This window comes from Musca autumnalis, unplaced genomic scaffold, assembly GCF_047663935.1.
Source record: "Musca autumnalis isolate F117 unplaced genomic scaffold, ASM4766393v1 scaffold_1, whole genome shotgun sequence".
NCBI classification, from domain to species: Eukaryota; Metazoa; Arthropoda; class Insecta; order Diptera; family Muscidae; genus Musca; species Musca autumnalis.
This window is the reverse complement of record NW_027411644.1, coordinates 217,876,720-217,889,513: the sequence shown is the minus strand read 5'-3', so window position 1 is coordinate 217,889,513 and position 12,794 is coordinate 217,876,720. Positions and strand designations below refer to the sequence as shown.

The 12,794-nt window shown below is 35.6% G+C and overlaps 1 protein-coding gene across 1 annotated transcript; it reads left to right on the top strand.

Moving 5' to 3' along the window:
- Nucleotides 1–10,777: 10,777 nt before the first annotated feature.
- On the top strand, nt 10,778–12,132 carry LOC141389138 (uncharacterized). The gene is made up of 3 exons (XM_073960203.1): nt 10,778–11,065; nt 11,143–11,587; nt 11,688–12,132. The coding sequence occupies exons 1-3, from the start codon at nt 11,063–11,065 to the stop codon at nt 11,801–11,803; spliced, it is 564 nt and encodes a 187-aa protein (XP_073816304.1). The 5' UTR covers nt 10,778–11,062; the 3' UTR covers nt 11,804–12,132.
- Nucleotides 12,133–12,794: the final 662 nt, after the last annotated feature.

Here is a 12,794-nt window from a genome sequence, read left to right as displayed (position 1 = left end):
CTGGGCAACCAATTTGGTCCAAATTTTGGGTCTCCTAATATGTTGTCCAAATTTAGTTTAACTTCTAAAATGGCCCATATCTGTCCTCTCCCTAGGTTACCTCCCCCACAAAGACTTGACCACGCCCACTTTTTAAAATATTTTACATCTACTAAACTCCTGAACAGATTTTCTCGAAATGTTCAGGAAATGTACAGGAATGGCCTCCGGTGGAAATTCAAGAAAATATGCATCCTATATTTTCTTGAATTTCAAAGGGGGCGGGGTACTTCCATTTACCATGTTTAAAAAAACGCTATATCTTTATGAATAAAAATAAAAGGCCGTCATAACCCAACTTAGATTTTTATGGAGAGAAAATTTTACCGCGTCCACTTTTTTCAATTTTCAATTTAAATTTTAAATTTTCAATTTAAAGTTTTTCTGCAAAAACTATTGAACCGATTTTCCTAAAATTGTAAGGGAATGTACAGGGATGGCCCCCGAAACCAGGCTATATATTTTATTGAATTCTAGAGGAGGCGGGGTAACTTCCCTATGCAATATTTTTAAGAAACGCTATATTTGCAAAATTTAAGCATGTATCGGTTTAAAAATTTACGGATTAATTTACAATGTATCACTTCTTTGGGGCCTAAAACCCGACCACGCCTGTTTTTTTAATGTTATATCTCCGATACTTCTGAACCGATTTCCATCAAATTTGCAGCAAAAGCTCAATGTTTGCCGTTGTTATGTATATTTTATGAATTTCGAAGGAGGTAGAGTACCTTTCCCACGCCTTTATTATACCCTACACCACTATGTGGGGAGGGTATTATAAGTTGGTTTTGGCCAAAAAGTTTGTAACGCATCGAAATAATGGTCGTAGACCCATACTTATATATCCAAAATGAATGTCTCGACGAGCTGAGTCGATCTGGCTATGTGTGTCCGTCCGTCAGTCCGTCCGTCCGTAGGTCCGTCTGTCCATCTAAACCTTGTAATCACGCTACAGGTCGCAATTTTGATCGGATCGTCACGAAATTTTGGATGTTGATGGGGGTCCCGGAGGGGAAGAAGCCTATTGATTTTGGTGATGGTCGGATAATATTTGGGGGTCGGAATGGGCAAAAAACGTATGTGGATAAAAAGACAACGTTTTTTCCAAAGCTAATATATCAGTTTCTATACGGGGTATACCAAAAGCAAAACCCGACAATAAAAGTAGAAAATATCACCATTCTAATGATGTAAAGTAGGTTATCGTAGGTGATCAAACAACGAAGATATCACAATAGTCGCAAATAAAACCCAAATTTTCATTTTTGCGATTTTAATTATAATGACGAATATCACAGCTTTGGTTGGGGACTTTCCAAAAGCAAAGCTTGGCTATGAAAGTAGAAGATCCCTTCTTTACAATGATGTAAACTAGGTCGGCGTAGGTTACCAAATAACGGAGATATCGCAATAGTCGGTAATACATCCCATTTTTCCTCTTTTTTGGAAATCACGCTACAGGTCTCAATTTTGATCGGATCGTCACGAAATTTTGAGGGTTAATGGGGGTCACACAGATGAAGAAGCCTATTGATTTTGGTGATGGTCGGATAATATTTAGGGGTCGTAATGGGCAAAAAACTTATTTGGAGAAAAAGACAACGTTTTTTTCCTAAGCGAATATCTCAGCTTCAATATGAAGTATACCAAAAGCAGAACCTGGCCATGAAAGTAGAAAATATCGCCTTTCTAATGATGCAAAGTAGGTTCTCGTAGGAGATCAAACAACGAATACATCGCAATAGCCGCTAATAGAACTCAACTTTTTATTTTTGCGATTTTAATAATAATGACAAATATCACAGCTTCGGTTGGGGATCTTCCAAAAACAAAGTCTGACTATGAAAGTAGAAAATCCCATCTTTACAGTGATGCAAAGTAGGTTGGCGTAGGTGGCCCCATAACGGAGATATCACAATAGTCGGCAATACATCCCATTTTTTAATTTTTTTGTAATCACGCTACAGGTCGCAATTTTGATCGGATCGTCACGAAATTTTGGGGGCTAATGGGGATCCTACAGAGAAAGAAGCCTATTGATTTTGGTGATGGACGGATAATATTCAGGGGTCGGAATGGGCACAAAACTTATTTGGAGAAAAAGTCAACGTTTTATTTCAAAGCGAATATCTCCGCTTCTAAAAGGGGTATATCAAAAGCAAAACCTGCTAATGAAAGTAGAAAATATCACCTTCGCAACGATGTTACGTAGGTTGTCGTAGGTGGTCAAACAACGAAGATATCGCAAAAGACGCTAATAGAACACAACTTTTCATGTTTGAGATTTTAATAATAATGACGAATATCACAGCTTTGGTTCGGGACCTTCCAAAAGCAAAGTCTGGCAATGAAAGTAAAAAATCTCATCATTACAATGATGTAAAGCAGGTTGGCGTAGGTATCCAAATAACGGAGATATCGCAATAGTCGGTAATACATCACATTTTTCCACTTTTTTGGAAATCACGCTACAGGTCGCAATTTTAATTGGATCGTCACGAAATTTTGTGTGTTATTGGGGGTCCCACAAAGGAAAAAACCTTTTGATTTTTGATAATGGTCCGATATTATTCAGGGGTCGGAATGTGACAAAAAAAATATTTGGAAAAAAGACCAACGTTTTATTTCCAAGTTAATATCTCCTTTCTGTAGGAGGTATATCGAAAGCAAAACCTGGCAAGGAAAGTAGAAAATATCACCTTTAAAACGATGTGAAGTAGGTTGTCATAGGTGGTCAAACTACAGAGATATCGCAATAGTCGGTAATGCATCCCTTTTTCCATTTTTGTGCAATCACACTACGAAATTTTGATCAGATCCTCACGAAATTTTGGGGGTTGATGGGGGTCTAACAGAGAAAGAAGCCTATTGATGGTTGGCATACATCCCACTTTTCCATTTTTTATTTGGGTTGTACTGTCGATGCACTTAAATGCGTTTCAAAAAAATTGGCCTGTGTTAATGAAGACATTCAGAGCAAAGGCGCTAAGCAATCCCAATTTTAATATTTTGAATTTTATTAGTCAAAAGCTTATGAACAGGGGTAGTGGTGTAGGGTATCACATAGTCGGCCCCGACCCGACTATAGCCTTGGTTCACTTGTTATTATATGGGTTTCAGCATAAATTTTGGGAGACAATGGGGTTGTGTGTACCCTAGGTACATATTTGGAGTCAAAATACCGGACCACGTCCACTTTTTTAAATATGTTATATCTTGAAAACTGATGACAACACCCACTCTTTTCAATACATTATTTTTCCAAAACTACTGAAACTAACCGCCTGTTCATGTATGTCGCACGGAAACCTAAGCAGTCACTCGCTTCCGTCTAAAAATGCGTTCATGTATTTCGCAAAATATCGTGCGTCTGCCGTTACGTATCCTATGCGAAATTCTACTAATTTGAATGTACATTTGTACAACTATGTTCCATAAATGAGAGCCAAATGAAAAATGAAAACAAAATCCACATATACATACAAATATTGGAATATGTGTGATTTGTTTTGTTTGAAAAATAAAATGTGTCGGTATTTTGAATTATTTTATTTAATTGATTTCTTCAAAATAATGAATGAAACCGCCATTAATAAGTGTCTATAAAATTTTTATTTTGTTTCAAGAATGTGTTGCATAAATTTGTTTTAAGATTTTCGGTGTTATTCGCGAGTTTACGTTCTACTCGGCAGCTACAAAGCAAGTGAGTGATTTTGACATTCTCTTTCTATAAGAGACAGCCCTTTCGAAATACATAAACCCAAATTTAATGGAAAAGTGTACGTTTACGTGTTATTTCGTATGGCTTGTCGGTCGCATAGATTTTCGTTTCGAAGGCGTTTACATGAACAGAAAATGATTTTTTTCCCACTTTCGAAGCGCAAAAAACCTTTCGGTCGACATACATGAACAGGCTGTTATTTCATGCAATTTTCAGAAAATGTTCAGGAATATCCCGTGGTCCAAAATCTATATATATAAAAGAGTAGTGAGGTGAGTGACTGACTGACTGACTGACTGATTCATCAACGCCCAGACGAAACGGCTGAAGCTAGAAACTTGAAATTTTTAGTGTGGGTTGCTGTTGGTGTGTAGGGGTGAGATAAGGCTGGATTTTTCGAAATTCGAACTGGAAGGGTACGAAAAGTACTAAAAGGTACTAAATATGGTACCCTTTGTATTACGCGAACGCGTAGAGCTAGAACTCTGAAATTTGGAATGAGGGTCACTGAATGAGAGCTAGAAAGATGTACCAAAGGGTTTTTGGAAATTCGAACTACAAGGGTACGAAAAGTACTAAATGGTACTAAATTTAGTACAATTTGGATTTGTGAGAACGGATAGAGCTGGAATCCTGAAATTTGAAATTAGGTTAACTTGTGGAGAGTAACAAAGAAAGGTTTTTGGAAATTCGAATTACAAGGGTACGAAAAGTACTAAATGGTACTAAATTTAGTACAATTTTGATTTGGGTGAACGGATTGAGCTGGAATACAGACATTTGGAATGAGGTTCACTGATGAAGAGTAACAATGAAAGGTTTTTGTAGATTCGAACTATAAAGGTACGAAAAGTACTAAATGGTACTAAATTTAGTACAATTTGAGTTTGGGTGAACGAATAGAGCTGGAATCTTGAAATTTGGAATGAAGGTCACTGATGGAGAGTAAAAAAGAAAGGTTTTTGAAAATTCGAACCATATGTGCACGCAAAGTATTAAATGGTACTAAATTTAGTACAATTCGGATTTGGGTGAACGGATAGAGCTGGAATCCTGAAATTTGGATTTGGATCACCGATGAAGAGTAAAAATGAAAGGTTTTTGGAATTCGAACTATAAGTATACCAAAAGTAATAAATGGTACTAAATTTAGTACAATTTGGGTTTGGGTGAACGAACAGAGCTGGAATCCTGAAATTTGGAATGAAGGTCACTGATGAAGAGTAAAAAAGAAAGGTTTTTGGAAATTCGAATTACAAGGGTACGAAAAGTACTAAATGGTACTAAATTTAGTACAATTTTGATTTGGGTGAACGGATTGAGCTGGAATACAGACATTTGGAACGAGGGTCACTGATGAAGAGTAACAATGAAAGGTTTTTGGAAATTCGAATTATAAGTGCACGAAAAGTTCTAAATGGTACTAAATTTAGTACAATTTGGATTTGGGTGAACGGATTGAGCTGGAATCCTGAAATTTGGAATGAGGATCACTGATGAAGAGTAAAAATGAAAGGTTTTTGGAATTCCGAACTATTCGTGTACGAAAAGTAATAAATGGTAGTCAATTTAGTACAATTTGGATTTGGGTGAACGGATAGAGCTGGAATCCTGAAATTTGGAATTAGGGTTACTTGTGGAGAGTAACAAAGAAAGGTTTTTGGAAATTCGAACTATAAGTGCACGAATAGTACTAAATGGTACTAAATTTAGTACAATTTGGATTTGGGTGAACGGATAGAGCTGGAATACAGGCATTTGGAATGAGGGTCACTGATGAAGAGTAAGAATGAAAGGTTTTTGGAAATTCGAACTGTAAGGGTACGAAAAGTACTAAATGGTACTAAATTTAGTACAATTTTGATTTGGGTGAACGGATTGAGCTGGAATACAGACATTTGGAATGAGGGTCACTGATGAAGAGTAACAATGAAAGGTTTTTGTAGATTCGAACTATAAAGGTACGAAAAGTACTAAATGGTACTAAATTTAGTAGAATTTGAGTTTGGGTGAACGAATAGAGCTGGAATCTTGAAATTTGGAATGAAGGTCACTGATGGAGAGTAAAAAAGAAAGGTTTTTGGAAATTCGAACCATAAGTGCACGCAAAGTATTAAATGGTACTAAATTTAGTACAATTCGGATTTGGGTGAACGAATAGAGCTGGAATCCTGAAATTTGGATTTGGATCACCGGTGAAGAGTAAAAATGAAAGGTTTTTGGAATTCGAACTATAAGTATACGAAAAGTAATAAATGGTACTAAATTTAGTACAATTTGGGTTTGGGTGAACGAACAGAGCTGGAATCCTGAAATTTGGAAAGAAAGGTCACTGATGAAGAGTAAAAAAGAAACGTTTTTGGAAATTCGAATTACAAGTGTACCAAAAATACTAAATGGTACTAAATTTAGTACAATTTTGATTTGGGTGAACAGATTGAGCTGGAATACAGACATTTGGAACGAGGGTCACTGATGAAGAGTAACAATGAAAGGTTTTTGGAAATTGGAACTATAAGGGTACGAAAAGTACTAAATGGTACTAAATTTAGTACAATTTGGATTTGGGTGAACGGATGGGGCTAGAATCCTGAAATTTGAAATTAGGGTCCCTGGTGGAGAGTAATAAAGAAAGGTTTTTGGAAATTCGAATTATAAGTGCACGAAAAGTTCTAAATGGTACTAAATTTAGTACAATTTGGATTTGGGTGAACGGATTGAGCTGGAATCCTGAAATTTGTAATGAGGGTCACTGATGGAGAGTAACAATGAAAGGTTTTTGGAATTCGAACTATTAGTGTACGAAAAGTAATAAATGGTACTAAATTTAGTACAATTTGGGTTTGGGTGAACGGATAGAGCTGGAATTTTGAAATTTGGAATGAAGGTCACTGATGGAGAGTAAAAAAGAAAGGTTTTTGGAAATTCGAATTAAAATTATACGAAAAATACTAAATGGTACTAAATATAGTACAATTTGGGTATGGGTTAACGAATAGGGCCGGAATCCTGAAATTTAGAATGGGGGTCACTGATGAAGAGTAAGAAAGATGTACCAAAGGTCGAAAAGTCCTAAATGGTAGTGAGTTTAGTATGATTTGGATTTGAAGAGCTGGAATCCTGAAATTTGGAATTAAGATTACTGTTGGAATATAGAATTGAGATATGGAGGTAGCTTTGGAAAATCGTACTAATGTGTACGAAGTAGTACTAAATGGTACGAAATTCGCTATAATTTGTATTTGCGTGAACATATTATTGTTGGAGTGTAGGATTGAGGTAGTTTTGGAAATTCGTACTTATGGAAAAGTGCTAAATGGAACTACATTGGCTATAATTTGGGTTTAGGTGAACGGATAGAGCTGAGATATGAAAGTACATTTTGGAAAATCGTGTACGAAAAGTGCTAAATGGTACAAAATTTGGTAACTTTTGGTATTTGCTATATGGTATAGAATTTTGTACAATTTGTGATTTTGTAAAGGGTAGAACTGGAATTTTGAAATTCGGTATTAGATTAGCAATTGGTCCTCAAATGGGTTTCAGGGGAACTGGTAAAACTGGAAAACTGAATTGGGGTTAGGATATATGTTGAATATAAGGAAGTAATTTTTGAAACGTTTACCTATGTGTAGGAAAAGTTTGGTAACATGTTGATACCAAAACCATTTTAAATAGTTAAGGTACTAAATTTGGTGTTGGGTGTAGGAACAAAGCTGGGATTATATAATTTAAAAATATGCTATTTGTACAAAAAATACGAAATGGAAAAATATTTGTTACGAAGATCGCTCTAAAGTTTGAGACAAAGTTCTTAGTTTGAAAAATTGTACTGAATATTGTCCCATTGATTTGATGTTAACGCCAAGGAGTTTCTAAATAATGTACTGAAATTAAGTAGTCAAACGTTAAGTATCTTTTCAAAAACTGTTTTTTGTCTGACCGCTTTGGTATGTAAATTTGAAAACGTGGTTCAATGCGACATTTTTGTTAACTAGAAGGTATTTACCCCTGATATTAAAAAATCCTAAATTGAAATGCCTTCAGAAAAATTGCCGTTATATACGGTTGACATACCGGTGCACATTAAGTACAATTTTTTGTAAAGAAGTTTTCTAACCTTTCATGCCACAAATTCCGAATTGCGGTTGGAAAATGTGCATAAGATCTTCAAAATACTCTAAACCTTCAAAATATCTCTTCTAATAAACGTGGATTGAAGTGGAGATTTTTTAAATTAAGCTTCTATATCCTCTGAGTTTTCATGGTCCAAATTTAAAGAAAATTGGACAATATACATTTGATCTTCTTTAAAAATACACTAAGTCGAGAGGTACCGTTATATGGGGATATACGAAAACGTGGCCGAAAATTTAACGGACCTATTCGGGTTCTGGGCAAAACCGCTAAAGCTAGAACCTTGAATTGTGAATGTGCGTGATTGTTGTTGTGAAGGGGTGAGATAAAGTTTAGTGTTTGGAAATTCGTACTGGAAGAGAATGCTGTGTTAGTGAAGGGGTAAAACCAGGAGTCAAATCTGAAATTTGCAATATGATACGTAGTTTTGGAAATTCGAAATAAAAAATATGGTAGCTGTGTAGGGATGCGATACGGCAATTTTTTTTTTAAATTCTGACTACAATCGAAAAAATACTGGTAGTAAAAATAGGTCTTAGTACAACAGAATCTCCAGTATTCACCATTCCCGTATTAAATATTGTTTATATATATTTCGTTTCCTTTCCGCATACGAAGTAGCGGGCATTTGCTAGTTCTATATATTTGTAGACGAATTTCGGGAGCCTATTGTTTTATAATCGTTATATTTGCTAAACTTATGAGTGCATCGGCTTGCAAATTAATTTTGGGGCATCAAATACCTCAAATCGGGCGAAAATATATATCGGGCTATATCCAAATCTGAACCTATTTCAATGTAATTTGACAAACGCTTTTCTAGACCGTATTTGGTGACATTTTCCAAATAACATCAAAATCGTGTGACCAATTTTGATGAAATTTGGGATATATGACTAAATTGGCACTAGAAAAATTGTATTGAAATCGGTTCAGATTTGGTTATAGCTCCCATATATGTATATATTTGCCAGATTTTAAGTATTTGGTGAATCAAACACGCAAATTCTGGCAGATTTTAATGCATTTTAGAAAATATCACCGAATTCGGACTAGAAATAAGTTCGCCAAATTGTATTGAAATCGGTTCAGATTTGGATATAGCCCACCTATATATTTTCGGCCGATATGAGGTATTTGGTGCACCAATCAGACAATTATGATGAAATTCGGGATATATGACGGAATTTGCACTAGAAAAAAGTTTGCCAAATAATATTGAAATCGATTCAAATTTGGTTATAGCTCCTATATATATTTTCGCCCGATTTTAAGTATTTGGTGCAACTATCTCGCCATGTATGTCCAATTTTGATGAAATTTTGAATTTACTATTTGTTGGTAAGTCAAGCTTAATCTCATATCTGTTTAAAAACAACAAGTTTTAAAGTGGGATGTAGTTAAAATTTATTACTTTAGAGGATGGCAGGGAAGACTATTTTAACTACATCCCACTTTAAAACTTGTTGTTTTTAAATTTGAAAACAACAAATATGAGATTAAGCTTGACTTACCAACAAATAGTAAGTAAAACACACATTTCAACAAAACAGCACATGGAAATTTTAAATGTGTCACGGAATTTGGATTAGAAATAAGTTCGCCAAAGTATTTTGAAAACGGTTCAGATTTGGATATAGCTCCCATATATGTTTGCCCAATTTCTTGGAGTTGACGCACAAAACACAAAATTGGATATACATTCTGATGAAATTTAGAAAATGTGACCCAATTTGTTCTAGAAAAATTTGGCCAAATTATATTGAAGGAGTGATACTTTTCTTACTGGTTTTAACTAATATAATTAGATCGCTTCAGGATAAAGACAGGGTACATGGACGAAAATAAATCATAAACAGCATCAATTGGCAAAAAAATCCGACAGTCCATAAGAGAAAAGAAAGGTTACAGACAAAATCTCGGTTTGGCAATGGACCGAAGTAGTGAGGTACAAAATACCTATTTTTGAATTGTCAAGCACAAAGTCCATAAAAAGTTGTCATTAAAACTCATCACGACGGTTGAGCAAAATAAATAAGTATGTGCATTAAGGCGCCCCAAAATCGAAAAAGTTGTTTTTTAACGTGTACACACTAAATTCTTTCCATTTGATCCCAAAACCTTATACATGAAATGTTATGGCGATCGGTTAACGTTAACCCATGCCACCAGAGGGATCATTGTTTCTATAGTAATTTGTATGGGGCCAACGGTGCATTTTCACGAAAATTCTTTAAAATCCGCATTAATGATCCCATGAAAATTTTGACAAGTTCTTTGTTGTGGCTAAGAAACGAAACCTACAAAAAATTGTGAAAATCGGATCATAAGTATATAGAACCCAAAACCCGAGCTTCCAAACCAAACACAAATTTTCATCTCATACACCTTGAACTTCATTTGATGCATAGGATGATCTGGCCGTTCAGATCCTCTTTTAACAAAGTTATTTTTGCCCACATTGGTTTCGCTCTCGTATATCCCTATTTTTCATTAACATTTTTAAGTTTTCCTCATTGAGGAGGCTATAAAATTAAAAAAGAATAAAGAATTTATCGGACACCTAATCGTCTTCCACTCTATCCAAAAATGGCTAAATAACTATATATTTGCATATATCAGGTGTTACTACATATTTATAAACTGTGTTTGTAGACAAAGGTTATTGATTTTCATCTACAGCAAATTGCCCACAACAAACTGATTCATAGAAACATTCTGACACTAAACGAGAATAATATGAATAATCATCATCACTCAATTCTAAGTGATATTCGATATGAACTTCAATTTTGTAGTGCAGTGGCAAGAGGCAACAAGTCACCCCATAGTCCCCACCTCCCCCCCCATCCACAACAATGCGAAATGAATTGATCTGCTTTCGGTTGTGTTTCGCAGTTAGCAATGCTTGTTGGTCGCGTATCGCACAACCAAAATAAACAATTCAAAAGCAGAGCGCAGTAAAACCGACAAACGCTTTGCTCGAACTGAGAGACTTGGTAATGATGTGGGCAAGTGAAAAGTTTTTAGTACAAAATAGCACGGGCCACAAGTAACACGTTAATCATACGTTGACAAATTCACAAAACAAAACGAAACTAAGAGGCGGCGAATAGTAAAACAAGAATTTATATTTTTAGATTAGAAAAAAAAAACATCGACATGGTATTGAATGATTAACTTATCCCCCGGGAAATGGGATATAACAATAACAACAATGTGTTGTTTTTTGTGTATTTCAGATGAAATTTTACATAATTTTAAGTGTTCTATTAATTGGTGCATTGGCCCAGGATATGCCACCGCCAGACTTGGATCCTCCAACAACAACAACGACTACCACAACAGAAGCACCTGAACCATCGACAGAGGCACCAACAAACGAGGAACCCACCACAACGGAAGCCACAACACCAGAAGTTGTAACACCAGAAGTGGTAACACCAGAATCCACAACCCCTGAAGTGGTAACACCTGAACCTCCCACTACCACCACCACAACAGAAGCAGAACCCACAGTGGCACCAGTCACACCCGAAGAACCCAGTGTAACACCACAAAATCCTGTCACAGATTCTCCTCAAAGACCAACATATCCCTATTATCCTGGTTATCCGGACTACCAAAACAAAAAATGTTACTTCAAAAAACAATATGGTCATGCCCGTTGGCTATGGACCTGTAGAGGTTGGTATTCAAAAAAACACCAAACAATTACAAAAAACTTTTTCTTACAATGAAACTTATTTCATATTTTCTCATGTTTCCCCTTCATTCTTTCCAATAGGATATCAATATGTTTATCCTGTGGAATGTTTCCATTGTTGCCTATACCCGTATGCTGATTTTGCCGCTTGTTATCGAGTGCACTCGAATTATTGCAACAGCGTGAAACGTTATTAAAGTTGGCGATGAAATACAATGATCAACAATGTATGTACACAAATGTATGTATATACAAACATATAACACTGTATATATTTGTATAAACGACTTATCAATATGTATTTTCTTCCTACATATATATCAAAATTAAAACTCGAATCTGAAATGAAATTCTTTTAAGTATAATTAACCTATTTAATCTGAAATATTACAATATACATATGTACTTGTGTGTGTCTGAATGACTGAAATCGATCAGTATCAATAGATGGGAGGGAATTTCCTCCAAACAACAACAACAACAATATTGAATAAAATAAGATAAGACGACTTAAAACAACGTCAAATTCTTGGTAATGCTTCATTTGCAATCAATTATTGAATGGATGTGTGTCAATAAATTTTTTGTTCAATTGGGTTTTCTACACACAGATAAGAATATGGTGAGATTTTTATACCCTCCACCACCAGAAATAATATTTTTAGACCCTACAAACTATATATTATTTTGGATCAGCGTGCAATTCTATATCGATATAGCCATGTCCGTCCGTCTGTGGAAATCTCTCTAGCGTCCGCACGGATTGTAGCAGGTGGATGAAATGTTGGTAAAATCTATTGTACGAGGGTCACTAAAAAACCTTCTGGCCTAGGCAACACGCAGAATCGCCAGGCGTCATTTGACATTTTTTGAAAGTTTCACAGTTTTTAGTCTAAGTGTACTCAGGACAGTTTGACATACGACCATGTGTTGGGTTGATTGAGACACCTCCAAAACATGGTTTTTGAACGCTTTTACAGCATCTACTGGAGATTGCAGCGATTTTTCGGCTCATACACATAGTTAAATGATGCGTCACCTGGATCCACCTTATAAACGTCTTTTGAAGAGCCGTCTTTGAAGCACCGCGTATTTTTTCGAAATTTCTTGCACCGACCAACACGGAATCCGACGAGAAAACCCCCATTATTGGCGCCAAGCGTTCATGCAATATCAAATGTTAGTTGG

What these genes read in the sequence shown, in the direction of transcription:
- LOC141389138 (XM_073960203.1), top strand. An exon ending in TTGGCTATGGACCTGTAGAG is followed by an intron (nt 11,588 to 11,687) that starts GTTGGTATTCAA and finishes TCTTTCCAATAG; the next exon opens with GATATCAATATGTTTATCCT.